Source organism: Fomitopsis serialis (assembly GCF_022376445.1).
Source record: "Fomitopsis serialis strain Sig1Antser10 chromosome Unknown B0H18scaffold_28, whole genome shotgun sequence".
Lineage (NCBI taxonomy): Eukaryota > Fungi > Basidiomycota > Agaricomycetes > Polyporales > Fomitopsidaceae > Fomitopsis > Fomitopsis serialis.
Genome location: NW_025954988.1, coordinates 323251 through 335497, shown reverse-complemented (window position 1 = coordinate 335497; position 12247 = coordinate 323251). Strand labels below are relative to the sequence as shown.

Sequence of the window (12247 nt, the reverse complement as noted above, 5' to 3'; positions counted from 1 at the left end):
GTAATACAATAGCCACAGGTACACACAATGGCATATCACGACAGTGGTGGATCGTCCCGTCATCCAAGAAGTTAAGTAGTCATAAGTCAAGAGCACGATCATTCACACCGGGGTCCGGTGTCTTCGCAAGCACAGCGGCACAGGAAGCATAGCTCAATCATCTCTCTGGGCAACACCAATCTTGAGGTTGGCCTGATCGACTATGCAGATTCCTCCTAGTCAGCCAGTTCTGGATAAGCGCGAAATCTGAGGCAACGTACAGACGACGTAGAGCGACTTCAGGAAGACATCACCGAATATATCGTAATGGAGGTCTCCACGGCTTTGGATGCCGCCGAACGTGAAGCCATCGCCAGCATCGCTATAGTGGAAATCAACCTCGTTCAACTGTCCGATGCTATGTCAGCTACACAATTGACATTAACAATGATGCCCAGCAAAACGTACGCGATACATTGTATGCCCTATAGCAAACTCGACATCGGGGAGTCGCTCATGGTTGGGGTATATCCAGCCTCCGCGACTGTTGCTGTACCGCGCACCATTGATTCTGTGGTAGATCCTCTCCACAGCGTCGTCGTGCACCAGACAGAGCGTGGTGCCCGTGTCAATGATCGCCGTGTTGTCCCGACTCTTGTACGGCCTGTTGTCCACCACGTATGCTGTGGAGGCGACTTCCCAGAAGCCTCGCGAACTGTAGATCTGCGGTGAACACGGATGTATCAGAAGGAAGCGAACCACATACGAGTTGACGTGGTGGTACACGACTGGATGACGGGTTACTGATTCGTCGATGAACCCTGTGCGGCATTGGGGATGGGCATTGCGTTCCTGGAAGCAAGGGACGACGCACCGAATGAATAAAAACTTTGCTCAGAGCCGTGTCCGAGTTTGCAGGTGAAAACGGGCTATACACAATACCATCTATGGACAGCTCCCGTGGAACATAATCAGAACGCACAGGATCTATCAGCCTCATCTCGAGCATGTTCTCTACAGGAGTTGCAACACGGTGCGGCTCCACTGTATTCAGCTTCGGGAACGCCAAGCCGAGCAGGCCGTCGTTCCCTCCATCTGTGAGGAAGGCCCGACTCAGGCGCTGCGCAACCTCCACCGCTTGGCCGTGAATGCGCACGCCTGCGACCCTGATGTGGTCCATCCAAACGTCGCCCGAAGCGGAGGACCCGTCGCCGTAGGAGATCTTCCACGACCCATCTACCTTCTTCGCAGTAGCGGAGAGGTGAGGGTGGTACAGACGGTGCGACGCTCGGTATTTCCCGGCCCCAGCGATCTCCGAACTCAATGGTATTCAATACGTGACTGGTCAAGCGTGGACCACACCGGACGAGACTTACCTCCAGACCCAAAGGTCTGACGATCCCGTGTCAAAATCCAGCATCAACGTCTTCCCCGGAGTGCCGATGCTGACAGGCACGACATATTCAGAACTGTTCCGGATTCGAAGTGAGAAACAGGCCAATCGACCGTCACTAGTCTTCCTTACTCTGACATGGCCGAGAGGTCAGGTAAGCTCACGGTTCAGGACCTGAAGAACCCATACCGTTCTGGATTGCTTCTGCGGGAACTTCGTGGTCGGTAGAATTGTCGTTCATGCTCCTCACTTTCACGACGACATTCTTCCGATATGCAAAGCTTCCATATTTGCTCGCTTCAAAACGGTATCGCTTTGCAGCACGTGCGTATGCGGCGTAGAACGAGGGTCGATAGCCGGATCGAAAGCGGTCGGGGCGCGAGAGATGGTGGAGTCGCATTGCGCTCATAGCTGGACTCGGGGAAGGGGTCCGCTCGCGCTCTTGCTCGTGTCCCCTCCCGTGTTCTCGCTCGTGTTCCTGCTCGTGTTCTCGCTCGTGCTCCCCCTCGTACTCCGGTTCCTGCTCGGGTTTGTGCAGCTTGTGCATGTCGCGATGATATCGGTGCCGAGAGTGAGTGCAGCCCATACCTAGACAGAAGCAGTTTATATAGAACGAGTACCCGGGCGTCCCATTAGCATTTTGGATTCCCGTGTGTGCCTTATCTTCCCAGCATCGTGCAAAGTCCGCATGCGTCATCAATTTGCGGTGGCTGAAGAGCCTATTTCAGGCCAGCTTGAATCTCTGATCGTTGCATGCTGAGACGCCATTTATACGGGCAAGAGCAAGCACTATATCGTCTAGGGAGACGTTGAGCAGCGAGTCGATTGCCATAGGTGGGGTAAAGGTAGCGACTCAGTATCTCGGTATCCTCGGACTGTAACCTGTTTGCCACGTGATACACATAGCATTTCAGACTTCCGACATTGCGGTCAATATTCGTGGCGAATGAGCAACCCGAGCGAACATATATAGACACGTACTTACTTGCAGGCAGCGTTGCATCCGGCCTCACTGCCTCGCAGTAATTGGTGTCATCATGTTGAGGCTCTTCCTGAGGAAGTCGTGTAATGTCATGACGCTCCGCGACGCGGAAGGTTCTTGTTCACTTGAAGTCTTCGCAGTGAATCGTACAGCCACGATTGTTCGCAAAGCGTCGTATGAGCGATGCAGCTTGATAGGTGAGCGAGGGCTTACAATCGATCACTGTCATGGTCGAAAAGGACTATTAATGGGCCGCGTACTGAGACAGACCAGTCGTGCCTTGGGCGACCACCCTTCCACTCAGGATTCTTGTGCCAAAAGCGGCCTGTTCGGGTTTGGGTATAGATCGCTTGATTCATAATCATCGACAGAACGTTGTGGCCTGAACAGACCTCCAGCTGGCCAGGTCAGCCACTGATACATACGTGACTGAACCCGCACGTCTTGCATGGTGAGCAAGGTGCACCACAACTGCATTCAGTGCCAGGAATATGATAGCGAAAGAGATTGTCTCCATAGCCGTGCGTTGCACATAAGTAATGCACATGAAGGTCGAAAGTAGGCCCAGGATCGCGTCGCGGCGCGTCGTGCATGCGTGACACCACGCGTCAGTCACGAGACTTGAGGCTCCTGGTTTCGCTCGCCGTTCGACCTTCGAATGGGAACATCATCTCTGACTCTGCACTTGGCCGCACTTTCACACAATGTCGACCGCAGGGACCGAAGTCAGACGGCACTCAGTCAGCTCCGGTGGGCGAACTCTGCGCGTTGAGGAAACCCCTGGCCCAGAGCGGCAGCGTGGACCATTCCACGGGCGACTTCACTTCTATCGGGTGCTCTTCCAGGATCTGTCCGGGTGGTACTAGTAGTGAATACCATCGCACTCCAATTTTATCGTGCATTGTTTCCGACATCTCCTTCTGTGGATCGAAAGGCGGCGATATACTTTACCTCCCGGATCCATCCGACTTCGCTGGCCTTGTCTCGGTAGGCAGATCCCACCAGCGCGACCTAGGCTTGGGTCGAGGACGTTGGCAGACAGGGGGCATCCTGTCCGACGTGAGAATGATAGCAGAACCAGATCGCCCCGGCGAGTATGTCGACATCCCATCGATCCTGCTGTGCACTCCGAGCTGCGCTGGATGGTCTAGGACACCGGAGGGGAGCACGCTCAAGGACTGGAAGGCGTGGAAGGCGGAAACATCGTGTGCGTGTAGCGCTCCGGATGGGCCTCGAATGTCGCTGACAATGACTGCCCAGTGTACGGTCCCCGCACAGCTCTGCTGAGTCGAAACAGTTCGTTACGTGTGATGTGCAAGTAATCTCAGCGGTTTGCCCGCAATGCGGCGTATACAAAGTTGATCATCCAATACGCCCGAGGCACAAAACCCGCTGTACCTCCTTGACACTGACGGATCTATGGTATGTGTTACATCTCATGTGAATCTAATGTTCGTGGGCATCTAGGGCCGCTTCCGAATGTGACACCGGGAGCGCAAAGCTCTGCGCGCTGAAAGATTTCATTGGCCTCCTATCGCCGGTGCGCGTCATTGCACGGATGCATCCTGGAGTGTCGGTCGCCTACACCGCCATAATCGGTGGGGCGTCTCGCCCATATACTGGCATTACAGGAAGACAACCTCCTTGAGACGGTCTTCGAGTTCTATCTCGGTCGGCAACATTACCCACTTCGCGTTCTGATCAAGTCAGGCCTCTACTTTCCGTGGAGAGCATTGGATCGACATTCCAAGGATGGTTCTTGTTCCTCTTCCCTGCCTTCTTTTCGTCGCATGCACATGCGCCAGTTTGATTGGTTATGTCAAACACCCTACCCTTGCCTTCGCCCGTATGGTAATTTCGAGCCCGACAGAGGTGTGCCTGTATGTATACCATCTGCGGACATGACAGGCCGTCCCGGGCAAACGGCTGTCTGTTAACACTGGCAGCTCGGTCTGTGCGGGCAAGTCCACCGTTGACCGCAGGATTCATTCCGTTTGCCGCCAAGCCACACTGCACACCGGCCGCACGCCTGGACTCCGTCCAATTGGGCTGAAGAGCGCACTGGGGCCGGCGTTGAGTCTGAAAGTTTCCAGGTCGATGATCCGCCGGTTCTAGGATGCGGTGACGGCCTGCGGCGTGTCGGCGTGCGTAAGCACTGCATACGCGCACGTATAAACGGAGGTGGGGGACCGCGGTATGGACCCAGGAGCCAACTCTTCATTCCACCTCACCACATACTCACAATGCAGTTCACTGCTGGTGTTGTCCTCGCCCTGTCCGCTCTCGTCGGGCAAGCCGCTACTGTCCCTACCACGCTCGTCCAGCGGCAGGAAGTTGTGCCCACCCATGGCACTATCAACGCCCCTGCCGAGTCTGCCGCCATCGCGCCTGGCGCAACGTTCGACTTCGACTTCGCGTCGGTCAACTACTGCGAGTCCGGCTACGAGCCCATCACGGTCTACCTCTTCGAGAACGAGCCCGATGTCTCCGACTTGAACACCGATGGCTCGTTCCCCGAGAGCGACTACCTCTACGAATTTGGCCAGTGGCTCATCCCAACTTCGGTGAGTGTGGTCGAGGCCGTGCACGATAGGAGATTGTCAGGCTCAATGTTGTTTCATGAAGGCCTACCCCCTCAGCAGGACCACCCCCGCCGCCGTCCAACCTCACCATGCCTGACTTCTCGCAGGCCTCGACGAACGCTGCGACATACAGCGACGCCACATTTTATCTCACTGTTGTCGAGACGTACCTCGATTGCCCGGTATGTAGTTCTCTCTGCTACATGCGCATGCTGTGATGCTCATATTATGATGTATAGGGTGACATCGCGAAGGAGTTCGGCATCACGACAACGTCTATCGTGTACAACGCCACCACTGCGTAAAGAAAGATACGACCGGACATTTCAGCTAGACATATTGAGGTTGTACTGCGCAGGACAGTAGCTAGACATGCCCGCGCGCTCTGTGACACCGTTCCATAACTGTTGAATATTGAATATGCGTTAGTACCACAGTAGTCGCCTGTGTCGGACCAAAACGTGTATCATATGTGACTGCTACATCCTGTACATGCCACATCGCGTCAATTGTAAGGAGTCTACGATTGACACTTCAAGACAACAGTGCCTAGCCTGCTATAGCTACTTCAGCGTGAAGGCTCGGCCTCAAGCTTCAAAAGTAGTATGTTGATGTGGCTGAAGCTAGGAGGCGTGACGCCGCCTCCGTCCTCAACGTCAACACTGGGCCCGTAGCTGGTGTCTCGCTCTTGCCGGCCCCAGTGTCAATTGGCACAGCTAGTCAAACGGAGACGCGTCACCTCGGAACAATGCACTATGCCAGATCGCCGACTGTCGAAACACCCACGGAGCGCGTTTGCGTTTGCGTTCGCGCGCACGAGGACACAGCCTTACACTCGATCTCCATCCCCGGGTGCAGTGCTTCCTTATGTGACAGTACATACGTGCAATCTCCTCGATGCGGTAAGTGAGGTACCTTGATAGGCAATACACAAACGTGAGTATCAAGTAGCCGGAGGTCTGTGCGACTTACCCAGTAAACGGCCATGTGTACCCGACCCCAGGTAGGGATACTCTGGCGAGTCAGCGGCGACGAAGAGTGAGCTTGTTACGGATGACGTTGACGTTGTACCAATACAGGGCTCGGGTACAGGCGAGACGCTTCGCTGCGGCCTAGACGGGCAGTCGCATTGCCACTACTAGGCTAGTAGCTGAAGTCCGGGCCGTATGGAGTATCCTGTACCAATGGACTACTCGTCCACTTAACCCGAGATGGATATGTTCTACCACACGTCGTGGGTCCAAATGAAGCAGTCAGCTTCCCGTTTCGTATTGAACGCTCTTGGTAATGGCATGTACTTACACGGCAAGTGTGTCGAGGACGACGTATCATCAGCGGCTCCGGTCACCGGGTGCGCTCAAGCACGTACCTGAGGACCAATCCTCCCAGACGCTTGCACTGCCACCACAGGCCGTACTTAGGGTGAAACAGGGCCGAGTCCGAGCTATGCACATACGGTAATCCAATGTATAATGCAGGAAATGTTCGCTCTGTCAGTGCTTCAGCACCGGCAGTTGTACCTAGCAGCTGTACTCATGCAGTTAGTACATTCCCTCATCAGGCCGGAGTAAAGCCCATTTTGCCGTGGGATACCGTGGAGCTCGGGAAGCCCATCAACGTATTGTCCTCCGAGTCCGGCACAATAGCGGGCGCTGCCTTCCACGATGATGCTGTGAAACAATGGTAAGGGATGCCATGTGCTCGCAGCCAAATAAGGTAAGTGAATTTTACCATAAGTTGCCGAGTTACGATAGGGTGGGATGATCCGCGACGCGGTCACGAGACGTGGATACACGCGTAAGTGGCCGACGTTGCCCAGGCTCAGGTTGACACTCAAGAGACAAAGACCGGAAGCGCCGCAGTGTCCAGTGCGCCTGACCAACGGTGCTGGGGAAAATGGCCGCGCGCGGCACGTTATATTTTGTGAGACCGAGATAGAGCACAACGATGAACCAGAGACGACGAGAGGTGAAACGAACCAATCCATGACTATAGTACAACTCAATCAATAACCAAGATCATGACCATCCACCTCATTGAGAGCCCTGTCGTTGGCCTCCGTGAGCTCCTCCGCCATGTCCACATGCCCTTTGCACCCGCACGTCTTGAAATGCCTGCCGAGCGAGTCCCGACGACTGTACCCCCTGCGGCAGCCACCCACCATCCGCCAGCCCCTCCACCAGTACGCCGCGTTGACGTCCGTGATGCCAAACTCTGCCGCCCGCGCCACGGGCACCCCGCAGCACACCCAGCGCTGTTGATTTTCGCTCGAGCGGTGCGTCTCGAGGTGCCGCCGGACGTCGGACGTGCGCCGCGTCGAGTGCGGCACGTAGCTGCACCCGGGGACGGGGCACCGGAAGGCGCCATCCGTGTAGGTCAAGATCGCGCTGGAGGGATCGAGGGGTGATTGCACGTTCCGTGGCGTGCCGGGCAGGACGAAGTCGTCGAACAGGGCTTCGCGGTTGCGGGAGGGGGAGTTGTGTCGCATGTGGGGTGAGGTAGAGGGATAGGGTGAATACTTGGGGTGCTTGCGCATGCACGACGGGGCAGCCTTGGCTCCTACGGCGCGGAACGCCTTGCCCAACACGGACTGCTCCAAGATCGGTGACAGAGCGGGGCTGTCGTCGGTATAACTAGAGCGGTTGTCGCCGTCCGAAGTATCGCGGTAGAAGAGAGATGGGACAGGGCTGTGGACAGGGGAAGAGGTGCTAGGGGATGACTGGAGGCTGGCGAGCTGGATGCGTTCCTCGGTGGGTGATGAGTCTGGGTAAAAGAGAGACGGTACTGGACTGCCGTTCACGAACAGCGGGGGGCTGCCGCCATAGTACGGAGAGAAGTAGGTCTGAACGCGCTCCTCCGAGTCTGAGGAGTCAGGATACAAAAGCGACGGTAAAGGGCTCAAGGAAATATTGCTGTTCAGCGACAGTGCGGGGCTGATAGTGAAGGGTTCGGGGACGCTGGTCGACGATACTGCACTCGTGTAAGGCTCGGGGCTGACTGCAAGCTCGGAAGCGGCAGGTTTGTTGTCTATCGCCGCCTCAACGATGAGGCGGAAGTACTCCGGATCGTCGACATAGAACTGGAGTTCCTCCAAGTAGGCTTCGGAGATCACTGGCTCCGGCACAGCGACTTCTTGGTTGTCCGAGAACAGGCTCGCGTTGGGGTCTCCAGCGATCATAATGGAGTCGCTGCAGACGAGTAGGAAGCAATGAGCGAAAGGTAGGCAAGTGGTGTGGTGGAGAACATACCAGTCCAAGAGCGACGTCACGTCAATCTCCGAACAACCCGTGTCGATGCTCGTAGGGTACAGCTGAGATGCGTGTGAGTCGTCGCGCGTCCCTGCCCTTGCAAGGCTACTCACCGCTACTTGGTCGTAGAGGTCGTTGGTGGGGTACATGTGCGTTCCCATGGCGCAAAGGTCCGAGGTAGCTGTGAGAGGCACTGAGCCCTCGGAAGCAGCGCAGCCAGACGTGCCGGCGAGGTCGTAGGTGGAGTGCATGATGTGCGGAGGGGGGCGTAGGACAAAGAGGGCGGGGGGAGCGGGTGGAACGCGAGTTGCGCAAAGACGTGGCGTGCATTGTACGCGTCCCGGGGAGCCCTTTTATACGTCCGGTGCAGAGGGCCATGGTAAGTACGCACAACAGGTCGACGGCGCACCGTATATGGTGAACCCCTCGGTACAATCACCCTGCAGTTTCTGAGTGACAATCGAAAGGGTGACTAGCGGGATCTCACCTGCACTCGGTACCAGCTTGCCTAATGCCGGCAGTCTTCTTGCCTCGTTGCAGGCCCGTATCGCCCCTCCGCTCGTCATGCCCCTCCCTTGGCGCCCGCCACGTTCTGCGCGTGTGTCCATCGATGGGTGGCGAATCTGGCTCTGCGGCGGACAATGCGAGGGCGAGCTGCGTCGTCGTCGTGCGTGGCTGTGAACCCGGTGTCGACCTGCGAGTGCTGCCCCAGGCGTCCGAGGCGAGTGGCGACGAGGAGAGGGTGCAGAGACAAGATGTGCAGCGGCGGCCTGGTGACACGAGGTCGCAATCAGCCGGGTTGCAAGTCCGCGATCGCTCTGCCGAGGACATCCATTGATCGGCGGCACGATCTGTGAAGAGCAGTATCCACGTGCGTGACTGTACCGAGGGCGCTGAATGCGGCAGGCAACGGAGGCAAATCTCTGCCAGGACAATGTACATGTCATGACATCACTCCCACTTTGCGCACAGCACAAAATCGGACGAACGTAACAAGTCTAATAGCGTCCAGGTCGCCACAATTTTCATTCGTCAAAAAGGACAAGTAACAGCACAGGTAGACAGGCAATAAATAGTGCACAACTCCAACCCAACGAGCTCGCGCGCGAGTACTCCCCAGTAAGCTACAGTAGTATGTGCACTGGCACGCCCGTGTGAGTAAACGCGCACGGGCGACGAAAGACAACAGGTCAACGAAGCAGTGAAAAGAGGTGGGGCATATGGAGAAGTTTGAAATATCGGGAAAGCCGTATATTAATGCGGTCGATCGGAGAAGCGGACAGAGACTTGAAGAAAGCGTAATACGGACACCGAACGGACAGAGGGATGGGTGGGATAGGGTCGGGACGACACTGCGACGGCGGGAATCAAGCCGGATCAACCAAGCAAGGACGAATGGACCAGGTCCAAGGGTATAAGGCAGTCGGTGAAGCGAGGGGACAGGGTGAGGGGATGCAGGGGCATTTGCAACGATAGACAGAGAAGCAGATTGGGCACGTGCAGGGTTCGAGGTGCAGAGTTCGTACACTAATCGCGGTCACATTCTACAGATACACCTCGCGCGGTCGGGGGACGCGGCGGGGAGACAGCATTAGCATGGTGACTTAACGCCGCGGCACCGGCGGCGGCGTGCTTCTATCGAAATTGAGCGGGTACGACGACAGGTCGCTCGTCAGCGCGAGCGTGTCCAGGCTGGCTCGTGTCCGTCCCACGAACGATGATGGGGCCGAGCCCGCAGATGCATTGTCGGACGCGCCAGCGTCGATCTGGAAGGGGAACGACGAAAGCCCGTTCGTCATCGTGGACGACTGCGATGCAACCGACAACGCCCGTGCCTTCCTTGGGGGCGGAGACAGCGATGTCTCTGTCGCGCTCAGGCTCTCACGTGCAGGCGGGTCTCGGGGCGGGGGTGATCTGAGCGAGGATGAGGGTGCGGGCGAAGGTGATGCATCCCGCGCGTTGTTCGCATTCGCAAACGACTGCTGCGCGAGAGGCGAGCGAGGCGGCGTGCGGATAGGGCGGTTCGAGATCGGCGACGGCGGCACGAAGGGGAAGCCCTCCAGGATCGAGTCTGCCTTCGTCGAAGTGGTCGACACCATTGAAGTCATCGACACGCGCTTGTTCGGGACATCCATCTGCTGCATCGCCTGGTGCTGCTGACGCTCGAGGGTACCAGTGGGCCCGGTGCTTCCAGACGGCGACGTATTGACGAGTTTAGCGCTAGTCATCCTGTATACGCCGCGCGGCGAGTTGAGCACACCGCTGGAAGCAGTATGCGGCATGGGCTCGCCAGTCGAGGGTGGATTAGCACGGAGATGATCGAAGCCTAGATGCACTCGCGTCGCACCACCGATCTCGGCCCCAATCACGGATCCTATGACAGAGGCTGCCTGCGTGTAAGTGCTCAGGCGATTGCCTTGACTGTCGTCCTGCATGGAAGGCGAGCCGAACGTCGTCTGCGAGGGCGAGGGCGAGCCCTGCCCACTGTTGTAGGGTGAGTGTTCGTCTCCGAAGGGATTTCCTTGCGTGCCGACCTCCTGGCCCTCCGGCACCTCCCGCAACACATCTGTGGGACCGAAGCTGGTCGCCGCGAGCGGAGAACGCACAGGCGGGCGGTTGCTTGCTGGAGGAGGGCGCAGGCTGTCCTTAGAAGGAGACGTACGGATGACCTCGGCCTTGACCACACCGACCACGCGGGTCGGGCGCACAATGACAGGTGCCTCTGTGAGCAAATCGCTCGCGAAGCTGCCTGTAGACAAGTATGATGCGCGGTTGGAAAGACCTGTATGCTGCGATTGCGCATCGTAGGGCCTCGCAGCTGCGTCATGCGAGACCTCGATGCCCTTGACGCCAATGTCGAGGCTGGGGTCGCGCTCCGGTCGTGGAGGGGCCAACCGGGAAGAGCTGCCCGTCGAGCCATCAGTCGCCACCGTCGAATGATCGCCTGCCTCCGACTCCTGCACGGCCTGAGGCGGAACGAACGTCGCGGGTGGCACCAGAGCAATGGGAATGACGTTGGACCGCGTGCCAGTCGATGTTGTCTGAATAGAATGGCTGTCGTTGAATGGATTCGATCGAGTGGACTGGCGCTCATGGCCATCGTTGGCACGCGTGGTGGAAGCGCCTTGGGACGCGGGGTCGAGGTTGATCGTGCCCACTGACGAGCCGGTGTAGATCCTCACCAAGGCCGCCGGTTCGGGCTCGTCAGGCTTCTCGTTCGGGTCGGGGCGGTTGAGAACGTCCTCCGCACGCGCGGGAGAGTCGGACTTGCCCTCCACGCCACCCTCCGCCGCCTGTCGCTGGCGTAGACGCCGGCGGTAGAACCAGAAGGCGCCCAGAACCAGCACGAGGAAGATTAAGGAGGCAATGACGGCACCAGCAACGGCACCCCCGCTCACCCCGCTCGAACCAGACTTCGAGTCCGAGGTTGGAGCTACGCACTGGTACGACGGGCAAGCATCACAGCTCCTGTGAACCGTAGAACGTGATGAGCATACCGGTCCAAACCCCATGAGCCGTATGAAAAGTTGCCACAAGTTCTACACAGTCGCATCGAGACTGCGTGCATACCTCTCGGTGTCGACCTCCAGCGCGTCGCTGTCCCGAGCATACCGTGTCTCCCTCGCGTCCCAGTCGCCCCCCACCCAAGTCTGCTTCCCACCCATAACAACTGGGCACTTCCTCCGAGCACCGAAGAGCAGCCGAACTCATGGCAACGTTCACAGGCCAAAGACGGGAAAAATTGCTCACAATGCGATGAAAACACACTGGTCCTGAGAGGTGCATGAGCACGATGGGGGAGCGCTAGGGCATTGGACGCAGCGAGCGGCAAGTTCACGGTGCATGAGGTGAGCCATGGCGACGGGGTGGCGAGAGAGGAACGCGAAAGAGCAAAGGAGCGTGGGGGTAAGACGGGACGGAGAGGGGGACCAGGGTGGAAGAGGAAGAGCCGGTGCGTCCTGCGATGGCCAGCACGTTCGGAGCGGTGAAGACAGTCAGGACGACGGCGCCGGCGTGCTCAACGAGGGCAGAGAGACAGGCACTGCGCACCGCGTGCGAACAT

At 57.7% G+C, this 12247-nt stretch overlaps 5 protein-coding genes across 5 annotated transcripts; 2 read left to right on the top strand and 3 right to left on the bottom strand.

Moving 5' to 3' along the window:
* Nucleotides 1–153: 153 nt before the first annotated feature.
* Nucleotides 154–1772, bottom strand: B0H18DRAFT_875848 (acid protease; the record flags this gene model as incomplete). The annotated part of the gene is made up of 8 exons (XM_048040458.1): nt 154–200; nt 261–387; nt 448–694; nt 746–800; nt 854–908; nt 962–1298; nt 1356–1448; nt 1537–1772. 8 exons carry the CDS (start codon nt 1770–1772, stop codon nt 154–156), a joined length of 1197 nt encoding a protein of 398 aa, XP_047894164.1.
* A 1100-nt stretch (nt 1773–2872) lies between these two features.
* B0H18DRAFT_294577 (uncharacterized protein) lies at nt 2873–3956 on the top strand. The gene is made up of 2 exons (XM_048037446.1): nt 2873–3561; nt 3615–3956. The coding sequence occupies exons 1-2, from the start codon at nt 2946–2948 to the stop codon at nt 3674–3676; spliced, it is 678 nt and encodes a 225-aa protein (XP_047894163.1). The 5' UTR covers nt 2873–2945; the 3' UTR covers nt 3677–3956.
* Nucleotides 3957–4597: 641 nt separating this feature from the next.
* B0H18DRAFT_1118588 (uncharacterized protein) lies at nt 4598–5241 on the top strand (the record flags this gene model as incomplete). Its single annotated transcript, XM_048033811.1, has 3 exons — nt 4598–4922; nt 4997–5118; nt 5176–5241. 3 exons carry the CDS (start codon nt 4598–4600, stop codon nt 5239–5241), a joined length of 513 nt encoding a protein of 170 aa, XP_047894162.1.
* A 1769-nt stretch (nt 5242–7010) lies between these two features.
* Nucleotides 7011–7280, bottom strand: B0H18DRAFT_859582 (uncharacterized protein; the record flags this gene model as incomplete). The annotated part of the gene is made up of 1 exon (XM_048039692.1): nt 7011–7280. A coding segment is annotated over one exon (270 nt), but the record flags the coding sequence as incomplete, so codon positions are not given.
* Nucleotides 7281–9788: 2508 nt separating this feature from the next.
* On the bottom strand, nt 9789–12227 carry B0H18DRAFT_1094516 (uncharacterized protein; the record flags this gene model as incomplete). The annotated part of the gene is made up of 3 exons (XM_048032385.1): nt 11935–12227; nt 10281–11652; nt 9789–10259 (listed from the first exon to the last, which is right to left on the bottom strand). Exons 1-3 carry the CDS (start codon nt 12039–12041, stop codon nt 9789–9791), a joined length of 1950 nt encoding a protein of 649 aa, XP_047894160.1. The 5' UTR covers nt 12042–12227.
* Nucleotides 12228–12247: the final 20 nt, after the last annotated feature.